Source organism: Opisthocomus hoazin, chromosome 13, assembly GCF_030867145.1.
Source record: "Opisthocomus hoazin isolate bOpiHoa1 chromosome 13, bOpiHoa1.hap1, whole genome shotgun sequence".
Classification (NCBI taxonomy): Eukaryota; Metazoa; Chordata; class Aves; order Opisthocomiformes; family Opisthocomidae; genus Opisthocomus; species Opisthocomus hoazin.
In genome coordinates, this window is record NC_134426.1 from 24,183,306 (window position 1) to 24,204,326 (window position 21,021).

The window sequence follows — 21,021 nt, forward strand, 5'->3', positions numbered from 1 at the left end:
AGCTCAGACATTGCAGAAAGACCTTTGCATACAGCCCCTCCAGCTTAGCAAAGTTGATTTCCTTAGTAACCCAGGCTTTGGTGCGGTCTTGATACCAGGATTATGAACAGATCAAACCCCATCACCACCACGGCTCCCCACGTCCCCATCCCCAGCTGCTGCACAGACAGGCAGAGAAAGAGCCAGAAGAACGGTGCTAGCTTTCTCCCTAGGACTGTACTGAGCCTTGTCCTCGGTTTAGTGTTTTATCTTCCTCAAACAGAACTACTGAGCTGGAAGTACAGATTCTTAATGAATTCCATGACAAACATCCTCGGTGCCGAGAGCATGGCTGGATAACGAACTGTAAACTGAACGCAGGGTAAGGCAAACATGCAGCTAATAGCAAACCGAAGGTGAAAAGTTGCTGGGTTTTTTAATGCTTGGGGTAGCTCATTATAACACTGAGGCTTATTAAAGTCCTGGTGATTTTTTTGCTACCACGCTTACTCATTATCTTCCATTATAGTTAAGCATCTCCTTGTTGTCTAGATAGTCTCACTGTCCAAGCTGGAGCACCTCAGGACCTCATTAATTAGAGTTCAGCCCAAACAATTCATAATTCTGCTAGGTGAGTATTCCACATGATTGTGAAGAATGAGGTACTCCCCAGAAATACTAAAACTCTCTTTACAGATCAAAATCATCATTAGAAGTTGCCAGTTAAGAGAAATTATTCCTGGTTTTTGGCATGGGTCACAGCTATCTGACTTCATGCTTAAGCTGGCTGAGCAACTGCTCAGGTTTGTTTGCAAATATACCTGATCTGCTCTGGCAGTCATTGTTCAGCCCGCCATCTCTTTCAAGTGACAGCATGAGAAGATGGAGACCATTTACTCTCTAGTGTAAACCACAAATTTTTGATGTCTGGAATAAGTTTGGGCAGTGCCTGGACTTGTATTTATCAGTTAAGTCACGACAACTGATCGTTAGCTAAAGTTAATGAGAAAGCACTAGTTTAGATGAAAACCAGTGCATTAACTGCCATAGCAGAGGGCTTAATCTAGCAATCGAGGCTGCTGAGTTCAATTCCCCTTCCAGCTTTGCGAGCACCTCATAAACAAACTCACAGGGTGAATACAGTCCTTAGCAGCTACAGCATCAAAATACACAGCCCTGGAATGTCCTTCTCAAGCATCATCATCCAAGACCAGAGCTCACTTTCTGCTGGCTCATTCTTAGATCTCTGCACGGTCTCTGCTCACATGTGTGTGGCAGCTGTGAAATTGCCTTTGTGGTTATGTTAAACAATCAGAATTTTAATCAGCTGTCATTTCAAATACAAAGTGTTATTTCAGATGTCTTCTTCTGATGGAGCAGTACCACAAACCTGAGCCAATAATTCAAGCAGTCCCAAAATGCTGCCCAGTAAATCACAAGAACTAAAGAGTCTCCAGACTTCATGTTACACAATGCATTGCCATGAACCAATACCAGAATTATCTGCAGCAGAATGTGGACTTGACTCAGGCTCACTTGCAATGCTGAGAATCAGTGTAGAAGCACCTGGCTATCTCCATGCAGCCTTGCACTGTGCCATGCTGTCAGAAGAAAGAGCCCATAACAGTACTCTTCCAACATGCACAAGTGATTGGCATCAAGCACGGACTGGCTCGGGGCTCTCGAATCCCGATGCTTGCTATGTTAGGATAAAAGTGTTATCCTACGTCCCAATGTCAGCTGTGCTGTCCCTTCTTTCCCATTCATAGAGCTCAGTTTCATCCAACCTTGAACACCTTAACTTTCATCTCCTTGGCTTGTGAACTGATAGTTTTCTAGAGGATTCTGACTTGTCTGTCACTTGTCTGTGCAGCATTTAGCGCTGTGAGACACTGCTCTTTGAGGGGAGCATTTAGGTATTACCACAACAACAAGTCTCCACCAATTGAGTAACTGGCTGTCTCACTGCACACTGTCATTGTTCCGCAATTTTTTGTTTGGTTCGCAGGATTTCTCTCCTGTCGAGGCTGAGAAGCATATACGTTAAGCCTTAGATTAATATCTCTCTACTACAGGCAGGAAAACTAGCAAAGAAAACCACAGGTTCTCTATATGACAGAGATTTTCAAAAATCTGGAAGCTAGCTGACCCCACCTCTCCTCAGCATTTTAAAAATCTCAAAGGAATCCATTGAATAGCCTTGTCAGATATGAGGGATGCTGGAAGAGGAAATTATACATACTGTTATGCTGCATAGAAAATGACATACAACTCGATCCAATGCAAAAATTCCAGCCAGCTGAGACAGCCTTATTGATCCATTCTCATTTCCTGCAAAAGGTAGGACTGGATGTGATTGTAGTAAAGAAAAGGAAAACAGAAGCTAGAAGCAGAAGTGCAGGGGTTGTAGAAATGATGACTGGGACTTCAAAAAGCACTGCTAAATTGAGCCATTTTTAATTCTTTATGTTGTCTGCATCATCTGACCAATTTAAGATCAACAAACAACAGTTCATCCTTTTTCTGCTTTTGTTTCCTGATGGGCAGACAACAAAAAAGCCAATTCTCAGCAGATAAGATTAATCAATACGCACTGCCAGTCACAGCTCAACACACTATGTGACACAGCCAATTTATAAGCAGGTATGCAAACTCCTGAGTTCATCTGGTACAAATATAGAGCAATGACACAAACTTTAGCAAAATTATATCCACCAGAAATCTAAAGGGAGGAATGCTATCCTCATTTGAACAATTGCAACCTGCCATGAAGGAAACTGTAGGCACATAAGTGATCTCGGTTACTGCTTCTCCCTTAACAGGAGATTGTTAACTCCGGCCTTTCACGCAGAGCACTCAGTCCTGAAACTACACTCTAAAAACTCTTGACTTCATGGTATTGTTTAGGGCTTCACAGTTGATTTAAGTTGTCCCAGTTAGTATTACTAATAGTAATAGGACAGTTTTGCATCAAATAAATTTCCTCCAACTCTTTATCTGATGTGATTCATAATTAAATTACCTAAAACAATACCTGCCAGCTGAAAAGCTTTGTATGTAGATTATCTGTTTATTTGTTTGTGATAAGTAAATCAGGAAAGGCATGTGTTTACATAGCCTCAGATTTTATCTTCTGGAAAGCTCCTCAGTGCCTGTTGTCCCTCGCTTTATTCAAGACTGAAAGATTAACAGGAGTGAGAAGTCTGCACTGCTGCAACCTTGAAACAGATAGAGCTTTATGCTGGGAAGTCACAGACTGCGCAGGGATGAAAACTCTATTTATTCAGTCCATATTTTAAAATGGTATTACAGGGACTTCATTACAATGAAATACCTTAAAAAAATTTTACCTTAGGGAATGGCTTACATAAATGTGTTTATAAAACAAACAATGCTTTGGGAGCTAAATTTTCGATCATCTGTGTTTTAATGGAAAGCGAGTTAACAAGCATACCTAAAAATGTCAAAAAGTGGTTTTGGCTGAGTCACAGCTCTGTGTCTTAGTTGTCCATTCCCTTACTTCTGCAGCAGAACTGTCAATACACTGAGTTCTGAATGTAAAGGAAGGTACATGCAAACCAAGCACTTCCTAGCAAAACAATTCACCGAGCAAAAAGTGTGTGTGGAACTGTACTGCCTAATGAGAGGTCAAGGAGAATCCCAGCTACACATTATTGCTGGGTTGGTCAGCGTACTCTACATAAAAAATCTGACCTTGGATTAACCAGCAGTTCACAGGATGCGATTGGACAAGGAAAAGATGCAGTTTACATCAGCAGAAAGGCGGGACACACAGACACAGGTTATATCTTTCATTAGCCCCGCTGATACAGCTTGGGAGAAAAGAAAAACTTCTGAGCATGTGAGGTGTGAAACAGCAGCAACGACCTTTAAGAAATGCCTGAGAGCCATTCCAACTTCGATCTGCTTGTAAGCAGTTATCAATGGATTACAGAGCCTGATCAATGAAGCCTGAAAGCCCCGCTGAAAATGTAGTAGTATTAGGGTTATTTTAAAGAGGAAATATGCCTGGATAAGCAAGCTGCATGGCTTCCCATGGTGACAAATGTCTTTTGGAGTAAATTCAGACTAAAACTCTCAGAATAGACTCCTGACATTGGATTTATGCTTCAGCACTTTAAATCGCTGGGCTTCATGCAAGTCACAGTTAAACTAATTCAGAGGGAGTTTATGCTGCTATTGAAGCACTACTACTGCAGTTCCATATACAGGGTCTTGCATAAATATCAGACCATTGATTCCCCATGTTCCTCCCATGAAGGAGTTCTCCTTTAATATTAATGTGCTTTACTAGCATGAAACAATGAATTTATACACAGGTCTTCTACCTTGTTCTACCCCAAAGCAAAATTTAATAGCATTAAACATATGTATTATCCATGTTAAACATGGAAAGAAATCTCTTGCTAAATTTCCTAAAACGTGGTCTCGTGTTGAACACAAACATACTGACTTCTTCAGTGGAATTTGTGTGTGTGCATATTCTACAAATGTGAACAGTTTTGGTTTTGTTTTTTAATCTAGTCAAGTGGCAAAATCAATACAGTTGGCTACATTTGCTCATGACAGGATAGAAATTTGAGGAAAATGTGGAAGGTAAGTCAAGCAACCTTGTACACCTTAATTGGCAAGTTCTGAGGTTACTTGTGATTAATTGAGGAGGTTTTCAAAAGCAGCTTAGCAGATAATTAATTAAGCTCCTATGAAAGCACTTTCCTAATTGATCCTGCAACAAGTAACATGAAACAAAAAAATGCCAGAATAGGGCACCACTCAGACAGCAGATTTTCTCTATTGTAAGATTAAATCTTTGCGGTAGATTTTTCCTGTTAGCAGACAGTGGGATATATTTTCTGTTTTACCTTAAGAAATCTTTTTATTTTCTTATTTAAGTCTTTTGATGAATTTTACAATCGCCAGTTTCTGTAGCTGTAGTATTTTGCAGCTGTGGTGATCTAAGTGTCAGGAGATCTGAAGGAGGGATTGTGTGCCTGAAAGAGCATCTATCTTTGTCCGTCTGTATCAGATGGTCTAATAAATGACATTACCTCTTTACAGATCTTGCCTCAGGTAATTATTGCTATTCAATGATGGAAATATAACCTATAAATTGAATCTCTTACTTTGAGTGATACATACAGAATCTCATACAACCTGCATGCAAGACAGATTGAGTGTATGGTTGCACCAAGTGCCATACTAAGAGTATGGTAGTGAGAGGACTACATGTGCCTGACTAGGATCTATTTTTGATGCATCACTCCCCACAGTACTTAATGAAAGGTCTGGTATGTGAGAGTTAGAAAGCAACAGGACCAGCTATAATGACATTTTTCTAACTTTTCTGTCTCATTTTTCTCTCTAAATGCCTTGAAGGGTGAAATGTCCTCCAAAATTACGCAGATTGATTAACTTCTGAGCTCAGGAAAAAAATATATTTACCCCAAATTTACATGTAATTTTTTTCCGGGAAAAAGTTATTACACCTATTCTTAGCCCAGTAGTTTTCATATCTCTTGCTCCTTTTATTTCACTGTAGTGTTCACTGTAGCAGCATCACTGGGTTGTTGTTTTTTACTTGTATACACTATTTCGGGCAGTAATTAGTTAGGCACACAGAATATGGATTCTGCTAAAACCCTCTCTTTTGACTGTATGATGAATTTCCATTGATTTTTCAGCAGCTGTATCCTACCACTTGCTCTACTGATCGAAGTCATGTAAGGATCTTTTAAAATTCCAGGTTCAGTTCTTACTGACAATGTCAATTCTTTCATCTCTCATTCCAAAATACTGTAGCAACAATTGCACTAACCTTTTGAAGACCCACTTGCTTTTCATCTTACTACTTGTTTGTAATGTAATCAGGCATAGGGCAATAAAAGAGACATGATCTTTCTTGCTTCATAAGTTTGGAATGGCTCACATGAGACCTGCTTTACTCTGAGTCAGAGACAACCTTTATGCTACACTCAAACCAAACAAAAGTTTGCTGCTTTCATCCCCAAAAGACTGACTAGGATGCCCATCAGACCAATGGCAGAGACTCAATCAGATCCTACTTTCTAATCCAGTACAATATCTTTGGGTACCTCTTTCTCTCCCTTTTTTTGGCCACCTTTAAAAATTCTGAATGACAGATTTTACTTTTGATGTTTGTAGTTTTGCTGTAGGAAGACTCCATGCTAAATCAACAAAATCTGCTTTACCCTCCCAAGGATTATGAAACACACTTGCTGATAAACATTGAGATCTAATTTCTCTGCACGATGATGTGCTGTTGCTTTACAGTGCGTAGCTGAGATAAAGAGCATGGCCTGACTTCTCAGCAGACACAGCATCACACTCTCTCGTTTCAGCGTGATTCTTTTTCTGAACAGGAGAACTGCCAGGTAATCAGCTCAGCTAGAGATTAATGCCTAAATGAAGCAAGCACCCTGGCTGGATATGCAGTGTTAGCAAACAGAAAACTCTGAAAATTCCCTTTATCTACTAATATCCAGCTAGCAAAGCCAATTTTGCATTGGTATCCCATCCGACTGGATTCTGTTAACACAGTATATTTTGGCTCCAGCCAAGTGTTATCACAAGGTACAGAAACGAGACAAACAAACACAAGAAAGCTTTGCAAAGAGACAGGTTTAATGATTTCATTGTTTGAAACCTTTGCACAACCCAGAGTGCCTAATGGTACATCTGTTGGGAATAAAGCAGCTCATCTTATATGATTTACACAACGCTAAATTCATTCATTTAGACCTCCAGTTCTTAAAGGAACCTCTGCAGGTAGATGAATTTTAATCCAGAATAGACGCAAGTTTGCAAGTAAATCTTGAATCTTCTGTGCAAGGCCTTGACCCTGATATAAGATATTAAAACAAATCTTGATTCCCTCAGATATAGAATACAAAGTAGGTGGTGATGAATTCTTTCAAGCAATGAACAAGGAGACGTTCAGTCTGATGATAAGACAGATGTCTGCTATTTGGTACTGGAAGGCATTTATCTCAAAATAAAATCTGCCCACAAAAGCCTTCCTTACACACATTCTCAAGTCTTAAGAGGACAGATACTCAAATATGTATTCCCTGTTCAACTCCACAGGTAATGAGGACAATTATTGCCCTCTCGGATCTGGAATGCAGCACAGGCTTTCTGCTGACTTAACAGACTTTGGATAAGGAAATTGCTGGGCATGACCCCAGCTGATACAAGCAGCGGTTTTACTCTTCAAAGAGGAGGAATATATTGAAGACTAGGACTTCCAGGAAATAATACTCATCTAATTATCTGCTGCAAACCACTGAACACTGTTCAAAGAAAAGACTGCCAGAATTTCACCACCAAGATTATGCACAGGAGAGGCAAAAGGCACAAGTGGGATGGATATGTCTAATTCTTTTTCCAAATCCTGAGCTCTAACTTTGACTAATGGTAGCATGTGTAGTTCCTCTATTTAATTGGCACTTGGTGCTGTTCTAGGTAGCTGACAGCTTCGTGCTTCTCCCTTTCCTGAGGTTCAGCAGGACTTCCATAATAAATGCTCAGTGCCTACTTCAGCTGTGAGCACAGAAGAGTTCTCAGCATGTACCTAAATCCCACAGAAAATAAAATGCCTACCTAAAAGTGTACCTGAGATGTTGGAGACTCCAGCAAAATGTGTTCTTTGCTTGACTTGGAGCAGGAATTTAATCATAGAATCATAGAATCGTTTAGGTTGGAGGACATCAGGTTGTTCACACACAGTAGAGGACCCTAACTGCCAAGTCTCAGCGCTCCCACTGTCCCAGCTTTGCTTTGCAGAAGTAATTGCGTCTTCACTGGGCCAGAGGAAGAGGATGAGACACTGCTTTCACAAATCACATTTGTAAGCCTTGAAAAGACAGGCAATGGGTATGTTTTAAGGGTAGCTACAACACTAACCAGAGCAAGCAGATTTTCACCCAAGGCATTTTTCCACATGAAAGTCTATACTTCATTTTTTAAAAATATATTATTGAGGCTATTATTATTTTCTGTTTCTTCCTCGAAACCACACGTTCTTACTCTATTAGGGAAACAGCCAGTGAAATAAGTATCAGCCTCAGTCTACCAAGGACCAAGCAACTCAAGTCTTTAGCAGAAGGTGCTCGAGGCCCTCAAGTTGCTCTACATCTTGCAAGTTCAAGCCATGTAATGGCAATTAGAAATGGGAAGCTAAATCTGCTTGGCTTTCTGTTACTAGCTGGTAGCCTGGAGGGAACCGTGCATGACAGAAATTCAGGATTTAAAGTCAGAGAGAGATTTTTGAAGTGGCAACACCCCTTTCCTCTGTGGTAAGTTTGTAAGAACTGAAATTGTGTGACATGTACAGACGATTAAATGCAGGCAGGACTTTAGCAAGTAGTCCTATGCAGCCATAAAATGGGGAGGCAGGGCAGAGCACTCCTTTGCAAATTTGAGGCCTGGCATACGTTTTATCAGACCACATCCATACAGATCAGACAGAGCAACATGATGAAACAGTTTCTTACCATTGCCAAGGGAACAATTCCAACAAGATCCTTCTGGCAGATGAAGATTTCAGACAAGGATATGTCTGTCGTCCCCTTCCGAGGGTATTCCACCTGCCAGGTGATGGGCTGTGTTCCAGAAAGGCTGCTGAAACTGGCTATTTCAAAGTTCATCTGCACGACCTCATTGAATAAACTGTTACTTCTGAAAAGAGGAAAACAGGGAAAGGGAAGAGCTATTACTTTTGCTGAAGAAGGCAAATGAAGTGAATCATATTAGCTACTGGAAAATGCAGCTATTTATATGCAGATATAACACAAGGCCTTTTCCAATCTACAACTTCTTCAGAGCACACAAACTGGAATTATTCAAAATGGGTCAGCTCTCCACTATGTGAAGGGATAAGATCCAGGATATTGTATCTGATGAAGGCAAAACATACTTATTCCATCACATGTTTTCATGATTTTGCAAGTATGTTTCAATCCTACTGCAAGATGGATTTGACCCTGATCAACCAAAGTTAAGTCCAGTGCAGCTCATGAAGGCTGCAGAGTCCGGAATTAGAGCAGCCAAAAAGAAAAACAAGATTTGTTGTACACATCCACCACCAAAATCACATATACCCTTAGCAATGGAACTCAGTGTAGCTGAAGTTCATATATGCTGCATGGAAACCATTAAAAAAATAATATGATTAAATGGCAAAATGACAAGATTAATCTGAATTTAGAGGTATGCTCTGGAAATTAAAAACCCACACAGCTGAGACCAAATAGAAAGTACAAAGCTATGGCAGGTAAAATATACTGTGAAGTCAGGAGGCATAAGATAATTTGAACAACAAATATGAAAAGACACACTGAAATTCTTTCCCTTACGGTGAATTTCTTTAACTACACCAGAAACAAAAGGAATAAATGAAAGAAATGTGCTGGACTATCTGCTAGTTAAATTTAAAAAAAAAAAAAAAGGTACAAATTATGTGCATCACAAAATATACATTAAATTTTCTGGAACTTTCTAAATGTCTTTCTACAGTGTAGGAAGTCTTGATATTTCACAGAATATTACTTCACCCTAACCCTACGCTGCAAGAATTTTAAAATAAAGACAGGCATCTTCCTAGCTTCAGTAACCCAATCCCAGTTTCATCACACCTTTGGATGCATTCATCACATAACAGCTTCAATTTTTCCTCTTTTTTTTACGTACAATACACGAAGGCCCATTTCTGAGAAAATCCATCAAGAACTGATCATGTACAAAGCACTTATATTCTCAAGTGCTAGACTTTCTTTTTACCTCTTGATCAGAAATCACCATTTTTTATTACTTAAGACATATTCTGTGCTTTACTTTGCATGATTACTTTGAAAGCAAATGCATTCCCCTGATAATTATTATTTTGATTATGGGTTTTCATTTGGATGGCTTACTCTGAAAAGTCTTAATGCTGCCTAATGCTTTAAATTTATTTCCTTGCTGGTTCCTTGCTGTGTCAAAGAGAGACACTGTAACATTTTCGCACTGGTGGTATACTTCCTCCATGAATTTAAAGAGTGATTTTGTGTAGCAATGTGATAGATGTATGGGTTTAGCAATTCATAACTCAAGACCAGCCTATTCCGATTTAAAGAGTTCCCACTAAATAAATCTTACAGCTTGTAAATACAAGGCAACTGCGATAACTGTAGTTTACGCTCTTCTGGGATATCTCAAAATGAATACATACTGGATTGAACTTTGTAATTTATTTGAAAGCATGATTATATGCAAAGATACCTGACTCACCTGAGCTACAGCGTTCATTTAGCTGCTAAAGGCATCATTATGCCTTAGATTAATGACACCTGAAATGTCATTATTTTCACCATTTCTAGATCTGATGCTTAGTAACTGACAAAGTTTTTACATGTGATTGACTACCTCACTGCTTTCACTTACGCTAAATAGAGAATAAATTTTTGCACACATCACACCATTTCTAAGAGATAATATATGTCAGGAAAGTTTCCTGATTAAGGAGTCCACACTTCTCCTACACAGCCTCTAAGCAGATGTGAAATGTGTAACTTTACAACAAAAGCCCCACAGCTGTACTGATAGGATCAGTGAGCTCTAGGTGGGAAGCTGCAGGTGGGACAGAGCTCACTTCCAGCCAGCCCACCGACTCCTGATGCATCGACTTAGCTGAGTGCTGATCAGCTCCTTCTGGCTCCTGGCTTCTGACTCACACCACCTAATTTTCCCTGGTCCTTCAGACAATTTCTAAGAGTTGCCTGGTGTTCTGCTCACGAGCTGTCTACACTGCTCACCAGCAGCACACACTTGAGCCTGGCTTTGAGCTACCCAGGGGAAATACCCAGAACAAAATCCTGGGGCGTCCTGTTTCTATGAAGAAATTCATGGCGTGCTTAACTGCGGTGTGGACGGACCACAGCCTGCTGTAGCTGGCCAGACCTTGCTATCCACACACCCTTGTAATGATGCCCTGTGGTTGAAAACAGGCAGTATGAGGTGAGCATATCTTTTCTATATGATTCCTAAGATCACCTGCAGCACGACCCTTGGTTCAGGCTGGCTAAAGTTAGCATGCACGCATGCAGACGCATTTGGGAAGTTCTCCAGGCCTCATGTTGCAGGCAGGGACTAGTCAGGTCTCAGAGTAGACATAGGGGTTTTTAAGTTATTGTCTCAGCACTCCTATTCCGTATTTCATACATGAATACACATCCTGTATGTGAAGGGATTCTTCTTTTATTCCAACCTAATAATATGCAGATTTTATATATTAAGTCCATGATGCTCAATGACTTTGATTATCGTGATTAAAGAAAATATCTATTATGCGCACATATACACATTTGGAGAACTACATGACAAACTGCAGAACTGTAATGCAAACCGCACTTGACCACTCTTGCCTCGGTTGCATTCTCAGCAATACTATCTTCACTGGAGCCACAAAAAAACAGCCTGTATCTCTAACAAGCACTAAACTCCACCATAAACAAACCTGACATAAACTGACTTCCTCCCAAATGTAGAATTATCAGAATCACTCTTCCACCACTGACAGTTACATCTGCCACCATGTGATCTTCTAGGACTAAAATGATGGACTTACTGTCCATGCTCTATTTATACAGCGCCTGTTGCAGTGGGGTTTGAAGGTCAAACACTCCTACGCCTCTTCTCCACTCCACTGTGGCCAAAGCTATCTCAGATTTGCACAGGACTGATGGAGAGGCTATGTGACACACATCAGGTCATATGGAAAACTAGGACAGGGTAAGGAACAGATCTGTGTTTTTCCAAATGTCTTGTCAATCACCAGACCATCATTCTGATATCGATGGAAACGGGATCCACAGCACTTGATTCTAGTCTTAAGTGGTCTTCAGTACAGGTATCTTAATTTCAACATCATTCTGTACGTGAGGACTGTTTTTGATAACTGATGAGCTACCACCTTTTACACTGCCTTGAAAACACCTGTTTAATTTGGATTTCCAGTTCTCACTGAGCACTTGGTACCAATCACTGAGCTATTTCAGCCAAGCATCTTCTTGACCCATGACAAAGATAGGCTGCTTCTTCCCAAGGTATCAAGCTGTAGTGGTGGAGAGATATAAAAAATGGTACCAAAATTTTTTTTACAGAATTCTGCAAAACATTGCTAAAATATTTCTTCTGTAAAATATGTGATACAAAAATATCCAAAAATATGCATGGTATAAGATAAAGGTTTTATTGGCACTTTTTCAGGATGACCTGCATTATTATTTCAACGCCTGCATTTGTAATGCATCCCTCTCCCTCCATAGCAATAAAGCCTTTATACAATGTCACCCTATCATCCGTTTCCTCCTTCTCTCTTCATACAGAAGAAACAGAGAAATGATCAACAGCTGGGAAAGCATCCACTTGAAAAAAAAATATGCCTTCAGAGATGTGTAATGGTTGAGAAAAACCTTCTCATGAAGCACATTTAATGTTCAGAGCTTGTTCACTGACTGAAACAGCAATTCCTTAATATCTAACATTTAGAACTGCTCAGGAGCCGGAACAGCAAGTAATTATAAAACTTTTCTAAAGTACACAGCATGTAGTGATTACAAATGAAGCTCCATGAAGGCAGGGCTTCTAAGGAATTGCGCTGGGGTGCATATATGAGTCTAATTTGATTGGATTGAGAGTTCCCCTCGGCCAGTTCACTCCTTGGATTTATTTTGATTTATAAATATGCTAGTCGTTCAGGGCTAGACTGGACCACGTGCTTGCACAAGGGAGTAAGGACTTCCTTTGATCTGCTAAACAGTCACTCCGGCACTGGGTTTGAGCACACAGGCATAAGTCAGGAGCAGTGAACCCATAGTTACTCCATTTCTGGAGCAGATGGGCAATGATTAGGTGCTGCTTATTGGTTACAGCAGCTGTGCCAGCAAGTTAGTGATGGGGTTAGTAATTTACTACTGGTGTAGGCTAGCAGTAAATTACTATCCCAGGAGAATGAGGAGGTACTGTGCTGCAGAGCTGTGTGAATGCTTCTGAGGAGCATAGTTTTAGAATAAGGTGGAACAGAAATGCTCTGTTAATGGAAAGATCATAAAAAATGCATAAAAGGCAAAATAGAAGTGACATAGGGAGAAAGTGCCATGGAACTCACCAGCTCTTGCCAACTATATGGACAGAACACACACTTTTGATATCAGCTAGTGTTAATTTAATCAAGGTTTTTGATTTTAGAATATTTTTGAGTATGATATTAAGCATTCCTTTGCAACTATTTATTGATCGTTCAAAGTTTCAGTGCCTTGAGAAGTATTTATCCTTGGATGGAGATTTTTCTTATATGGATATCCAGGACTGGCTGTATCAAAAGCTTTACTTAACCCTCTCTTCAACATAGGGGATTTAAAACATGTTATTATGTATACACAAGCCACACATAAGCCCATGGATAGACTCATAATGTGGGTGATACCACAGATACTAGAATGCAAAATCGGTTCTGTTTTTCTGCAGAGGTCTAGTAAGGGTGGAATGATGTCAAACCTGTCAATGCTGAAACAGTCTGCGCCGGCCATGCATGGCCAGGGCTCACCTGAGCCCGGGAACAGGGAACCACAGGTCCAGTGCCGCAAAGGCTTTCACAGGGTGTAGTGGGAGAAGGCAGGCAGACAATCACCAAGTAAAGCAGTGCAGAGATCTCAGCTGATGTAAGATCCATAAACAAATGGAAATCTTTGTTGAATGCTTGTCTATATGTGTGGACCAGGAGTCTCTGATGCGAGATTTCAAAATGTTGGGTTATTGCTCTGAGTAATAGAGCAGTTTCGACTCTTAAATGAGTGAATCTTAGGACTGCTACGGGCTAAATCAATAATTTCGATTTATTACAGTGGCTCTCAAAAGAGAAATTTTAAAAAGCCTAGATTAAAAACATTTTTTAGCCATCCTTTATTCCAACAGATTTTTACTGAAAGTGCCTAGGGATCCAAGAATACTTCGACCTGCTGAAAATTTAGCTACTCTTTTCCTTTTAATGCCATCTAGTTTGACAGTGACATCTTAATGCAATATCAGCACTTACTAAATGACATAAAAAATTGAAAAGAGTATAAACCCCATTATCCCTCAGTTACATTGCACATCCTACTCTTCACTAAAATGAATATATTGAAGTATGTTGTTGCCATGTACAGAGACAAACTCTCATTATAAGCAAACGGTCAAACTGGACCCCAGTGCAATCTGAACTTCAGCCCACTTAGATGGATACACTAATGCCTCTTCCCATCGTAGAAAAGACTGTAACGAGGTACAGGACATATGTTCCTCTATTCCTGCTATCTTCAATTTCTTGCCCCTCCTGCACCTTTTCCTAACCACATTTCATAACCGGGCCATCTTCAATGGACACACCCTAGGATCAGGATGAATCACAGCCATTTAAGAAAAAATAACAAAACACAGAGATTAGAACCTGATCTGGAAAGTGTGACTGATGATGAGTTGAAAGGCAATGAAATTATGTGGGCAGCTCTTTAGACATCAATTCGCTTACATAGTCAGCACATAACACTAACACTGGATGGGTCATTAGCAACCCAGGTTGCTTTGAATCAGACAGGAGCTAAATGCTGTGATATCTACCACTGGGACCTTGAGCCATCCATTTCCCTTCTGAAAGACTTGATCAAATGGAGTACAAATGTTTAACATAAGTTTCTTTCAGCAGGTCCTTAACAAAGGTAATCCCTTCGAAAAACTGTGGAAGGGATGTGGTAATTAAAGAAGAGTGCCAACTACTGGAGACAAAATGCAGCTTAAATTTCTCATTTTGCAATATTAGCCTAGCTTTCGTCTTTAAACCATAAAAAACAGCTGAGGAGAAAGAAAAGGTTGATCTATTATGGCAATTAACAGATAAAGAGGACATAACAGCATGGAAAACTATCATGTTATAAGTATTATGAAGGTCTTCAAAGGAAAATATCCAAAGTATAACTTAGCAAACTTGAAAAACATAGCACAATATACACGTATATCTTCAAAGGGATGATATAATGCTGTACTTGATTTCTTCATACAGTCCAGATGAGAGTTAGATTAGTTAATAAGGTTTCTTAGCCTTCTTGTCATAAACTGTGATACAAAACATAGCTTTTTGATTAAGGTATTGGACTGAGACAGGAAATCTCATTTCACTTCCTAGCTCTTCCACAGCATCCTTTAATGACCTCAAGCAAGACATGAAGATACAGATCCTTACAGCTAAAATAAAATCAATAAGAATTAGGCATCATGGAGCTTTAAAAAACCTCTGGTGCCTGTCTGCTACTTAACGCACCTGAATACAGTACCTTAATCATGCTGGTCCTGCAGCCCAGTATCTCAGCTGGGTTCAACCACATGCCACGTAGGAAAGAGTCAGAAGACCACACATGGTTCAACTGCTGCAGTATGCAGAGAGCTTCCGCTTGCAAGGGAAATTCTTAGCCGATGAAATATGCACTGTCTGGGTGGCATAAGGTAGTGAGAGCCTGGGGTTTGATCTTTCTCTGCCTTTCCTTCCCAGTTGAACAATGTGAATCATAACTTTTTTTTCTAGTCTCAAACAAAAATTAAGAGTATGTGGAATCTATCTGATTTCTCTGTACAAGCCTTGACCACAGATGCTAATCTCAGTGACATTAACTGCTACCCTAGAACAAACAGCAAAAATCATGTTGCTAATTAGACTACAGAAGAACAGAAATGCTTCTCTCTTGGTTCGGCAGAAAGCTGAATGAGACAGACGCTAATGGAGGGAGACCTGACTGGGGATCACAATAATTCACCAAATTCTTCCATCTATGCAGAGAATTTTTTCAGAGTCACTAATCACCAATAAATGCTGCAGTCAAGACAGCAGGCTCATCAGTCTTCTCTGATACTACCTCACATCCCAGCACAAGGTAGATGAGATTGATTTTTCCCTTTTCCCAAAGGAAGCAGGCTTGAGACCCTCTGCCTCATACTGGTGCCATCGTGTAAAGGCTACATGCAAATCCCAGTACTGAGCTACCGTCATCTCCCACCTTTATTTCATTTTCCATTCAGTTTGCGCAAGATATTAGTCTGCTAATGTCTTCATTATAATTTCAGATAACAAAATATATAGGCAGATTGGTCAAGAAATAAGCTTTCACAGTGATTCATCATCTCTTCCTGCCTCCGAGAAGGACATTTTCTACTTAGTATTCATTCAGTGCTGGAATCTCTCCAGAATCACTGTAAGCAAGCAGTATTTTCCTCTTTTGGAGACAGCAAATGCTTAAGCACTGAAAATCTTCCAAGGGACATCACTGGAAAGGAGAGTCTGGGCAGAGATTTTCAGAGAGATTCACTCCAAACCCAGTGCTTTCAAATGGAGAAAGGAAGTCAGAATCATTTTGATCATCAGCATTGGATTATATGGCTCTTCCAGCCTGCTAAAAGCAGCCAGATGAGATCAAACACACAAAAGCATGTTTTATCATTCACTTTTAATTGTTTATTTCAGTAGTTTGGGAGCAGCCAGTGAAACATATTCAGAGACAGGAGAACACCTTTGAAAAAGCAGTCTATATAACAGATTATCTGATAACAAATATCTTGCGTGTGGGTTTATTCCATTTATAAAGCAACAGTATCCCTGCAACTGATACAGAACACGGTACTCCACTGAATAAATCCATTTATGAGTTTGATGGACTCAGCCTCCTCTTTCAGTCCCCCTTTGCATCTGTCATTCATATCAAGCCCTACTTGCAGAAACTACAGTGCAGCATGACTCAAGAGAGAGGTCACCAATTTCTTGAGCGTGCACTCACAGGTGCCAAACTGATATTCTCGAGGGGATAGAAAAAAAAATCAAGGTACCCACAATTAGCAAGGAGGTTTTGAAAATATGATCAAAATGGCACAGAGATGTAGCAGGGTCTGGTTACTGACGCAGCCCCAAACAGACTCCCGCCTTCCAGTAAAGATGCGTCAGTTGCTGTTGACATGACCAGTTGATACCGAGAATAGGTGGTTACTAATATCGGACTGCACCAGACCCTTGTGGTCTGTTACACCCTCAGATGACACGCTGATCAAAGACAGGGATGCAGCCTCACTGCTGATTGCCATGCATAACATCCCTCCAGGTATTGCTCATGCAGATGAAGTGCAGGCATTTGCACCTGTTTTGAAACAAACTGAAGATGAAACTGCATTATGAATCAGGTGGCAAGACAAACCACATTTATATGTAACTGCATACGTAAATCAGATGTGTGATACGCACACTTAATTTACAAGTCAGGTGTCTTTAGATTCCAGTTCCTATAGTTTTTACTGTGGGTTTTTTTTTTTTACTGCTCTGCTTGCATATCTGCTTTTGGGCTATGCTTGAAACTCCAAAAATATTTGTGCATAAAGATCCCCATTCCTTTTGAACAGGGTAGCTGCACTTGCCTACTGGAAAAACACCTAGAAAGTTAATCACTCACCAGGCACGTAAAGTTGATAAAATAGCTGCATTTTGTAGAGGCAATGGATGTAAAGAAAGCACACATTTAATGGCATAGTAAAGTAAAAAAAAAATACAAGTGTTGAATATTATGGTGAAAAAATGAATAAAATAACCCAAAGGTAAACTAATCAAACTTGCTGACCATGAACAAAGCTCATGGGGCAATGAAAAGTCAAGCTTGTAGGTGACAGCCCCAGGCTCTCTTCCACTTGGGCATGACCATAGCTTTTCAAGTTAAAGTGCACAAAGAAGGTAAAGGGATTTTTCAGGTCAGCAGCAATGATCAACAACTGGTTGGTGGCAGCTATCTGAAGAGACCTCCAATTTAGCTGATGAGCTAGGTGTCTGTGAAGCTGCCTGAATAGAGAGTAAAAGATCTTGAAATGAGCTGTGTCCTCTGAGCAATAAGCTCAACAGCTGCAATTTCGACACAGAGCAAACTCTGTGTGGAGTCCCTCAGATTAGAAGCTGCAGGGAATTGAATAACTGTGCACAATCCAGTGCTAGAGAATATCAGCCTGGGGAAGGTGGAGAGGTAGGAACTATTTCTAGAAAGTCAATATTTTTTTGCTGGCCTGACTAAGGAGCAGTCTGCAGGAGGAATGTATTCCCTTTCCCCAATCTCAAGTCATATCTCCTGTCCTACACTCTATTATTCCCCTTATTAGTATTCATAGAATACATGATATGCTGTTTTAACCTACTCTTTTCTTGTAAAATTCTCTTTAATGTTGTATGCTGCTTACATGGTCTTTACTAAGCTAAAGTAAAACACAATTAAGACAAAGCAAAAACCCGAACTAGTCTAAGCAAAGGATAGTCTGAGCAGTAACAGCAGGATATACATTGAGCTCAGCTGAAACTCCTCATAAATGGGAATGACATAGGTGAACACTGACAGGAGACTAGAGCCAGGTAGAGTGGTCTAATTCAGTTCTACTGATTATTTGCATGTAGACTTACACTTCAGGACACTGTCCTGGGTAACCGGAAAGAGTGGTCCACCCTGAATGCATATGCCCAAAAATTACCATCACAATGCCGAGTCATAATATTTTGTTCTTTCACAATCTCTGTAAACTGCAACTATACAGTATGATCTTTCAAGGTCAAACTTGCAAAGGAACATTTTACCATCTCTCGGCATAGCTTTGCTGCAGTGCATTCAGAGTTTACAGTATAAAACTGGGATAAGTACTGTAAAACCAAGGCTGTGCATGGAGAAGTGTGAAGGACAGGAGGGAGGGGGAGTTTTGACAGTGTTGCTCACTTTAAGCCTTCCATTCCCCAGTTCCCCCATTTGCTATTTTGGCATTGTCAGGCTGGCCACAACATGGCAATCATTAAAAAAAAAAAGTTTAGATATCCAGGAAGAACACACATTTAATGCCCCTCAATGTACATTATAAATGTAGCTTTCCACATCTGTCTCAAAAGATATGACAGGGAAAAAAACCCATCCCAATGCCAGCAAAGCGTAGGATGAGGTGCACACTGGCATTAACCAAGGACTCCAGTGAGATGGGGAAAACAGGAAGGCAGCGCATCTGACACTGGGTAACGTCCAAACACCCCACCACAAGCAGGTAAGTTTCCTAAAGTAAGATAGAGGCAATATAGGTTAGACAGCAACAAAAAGGGAAATTTTAGTTTTTTCTCTCCATCTTTTTACTTCCCCTGAAGGGGTAAAGAGGGAGAGCAAGCTGCAGGAGCCATCTTAGACAAACAATCTCCGTTTTGAGTTCACAGTGGAAAATTCTAAAATGCCAGCAGTGGTTGCTGGGATGTTTTATCCCACTTTGCCTTTCCCTTCTTCTTCCCTATCTGTTTTCCATTTCTTTTTCCCTTCCCCTTCTTTCTGCATGTTTAAAACAAAACTGTATGGCGGAAAGAGCTGACACTAGTTAATATCCTGTGGAAATTAGACAAAAATGTGACCAACTTCTTCAGTCTGCAGTTATAAACCAGCTCTTACTCAAATTTACAAAAATCACGGATCCCAGGACTTACAGCATCTGTAGTTCTGGAATTCTGATGGACAAACCTTTATTTTACACTTCATAAAGCAAAGCTTAACAACACTGCCTTCCTAACACCATCCACAGATCTCAACCATTGTAAATTTAAAAAGAAGCTTATTAAAAGCAGAACCAACATAAATATTGGTGGTAGATCCATTACATTTCATGATACAGTTACTTGGCGGCTAACTCCAGTAGTTCACTACTTCTGTTCAAGGATAATAAAAGGAAAAATGTCCCCATGACATTCAATGGCAGAAATGTCATTGCTGAAGTGCCTATGATGTGCAATTAACATTTTTAAGGAGTCATTTAAAAGGATACTGTCAAGGCTGATAGATTTGAGATTACACCAACTATCTATGTTTGGATTCCTGCATAATTCAGCATCTCCTTAGCAAGTTCACCCTTTCACTTCTGGATACTTGTATTTTTCCTTCTCCTTATGCCCACTGTACTGAGGGTACTGTAGGTATTTATCATTGACTTCTCCCCCACTGCAACATTATAATGTTGTGTTACAATTGCAATCATCAGTTTCTATCCAAAAGGTTTTCTTTTTTTTTAATGTTCTGCTTTCCTCAAGAAAGTTGTAATTTTCACAACAAAAAAATATTTTGGTTTGGAGCAAAAAAGTGAGTTGTGGGACAAAAGCAGTTCAATTAGGGTGGAGTTAAAAAAAAAGAAAAAGGTAATTCTCTACTACTAATGAAAATGCTGTCATCAGCAGGATGGAGACTTCAAGTCCAGACTCCGTGTGTCTGCGTGGAGAAAAGAACTCCTGGATCTTTTTTTCTTGGCAGTCCTATCTGACACTTCTGTTTAATCGGATGAAAATGCAGGAAAATACAAAAGATACTTGCTATAGCAGAAAAACTGTCTTTAAGCAAAACGTTCATCAAAGTTTCTAGGAGATGCCTGCTTCGTTTTAAAGATTTCCTTGGACGATGACTGAATGTTTGTATTTGCAGTTAAAATGTTTCTTCTCAGAGCTGATAGCGGACATCAGTTTTCAGGTAGAGTGCAGACGCTCCTGTCTGACTGTCAGGCACATGAAGAGCAATGTGTCCTCAATATTTCACGAAGACAAATGAAGGAGACACGATCCTAATGTTAAATGGGCTGTGAGAAAAGCAAGTGCCTACTCGACTGACAGAACACTTACAGATAAACTCCAAGAGCAAGTTTGAAGCGATGATTCTGACACCTCTGGTTCTGTCCAAATCTTTTTCCCTACAGCACCTCAATTAGAAAATAGCTATGTCTAATTTGTTGGGATGTCTCAGTTTCAAATTTGCTAAATAAGGCCCCGATTCAAAGCAAGAAAACACAATGGATTTGGATGAGGCTGTTGAGCAATGCCACACTGTACAGAGGTGACTTTCCTTTGCCAGGAAAAAAATTTTCATCTTAACTTGACCCGCAGGAAGAGTGTAGGAGTGCTCGGGGGAACCACAG

At 40.1% G+C, this 21,021-nt stretch overlaps 1 protein-coding gene across 2 annotated transcripts in view; it reads right to left on the minus strand.

The window, feature by feature from the left end:
* The window catches only part of LOC104327563 (transmembrane protein 132C), a 219,918-nt gene that overhangs the window by 47,030 nt on the left and 151,867 nt on the right, over nt 1–21,021 (minus strand). For both annotated transcript variants that reach the window (XM_075434859.1, XM_075434858.1), the window contains one exon: nt 8,514–8,697. In XM_075434859.1, coding sequence (XP_075290974.1) covers nt 8,514–8,666 — 153 coding nt within the window. In that variant the 5' untranslated portion in view covers nt 8,667–8,697. The remainder of the gene's footprint in view (nt 1–8,513; nt 8,698–21,021) is intronic.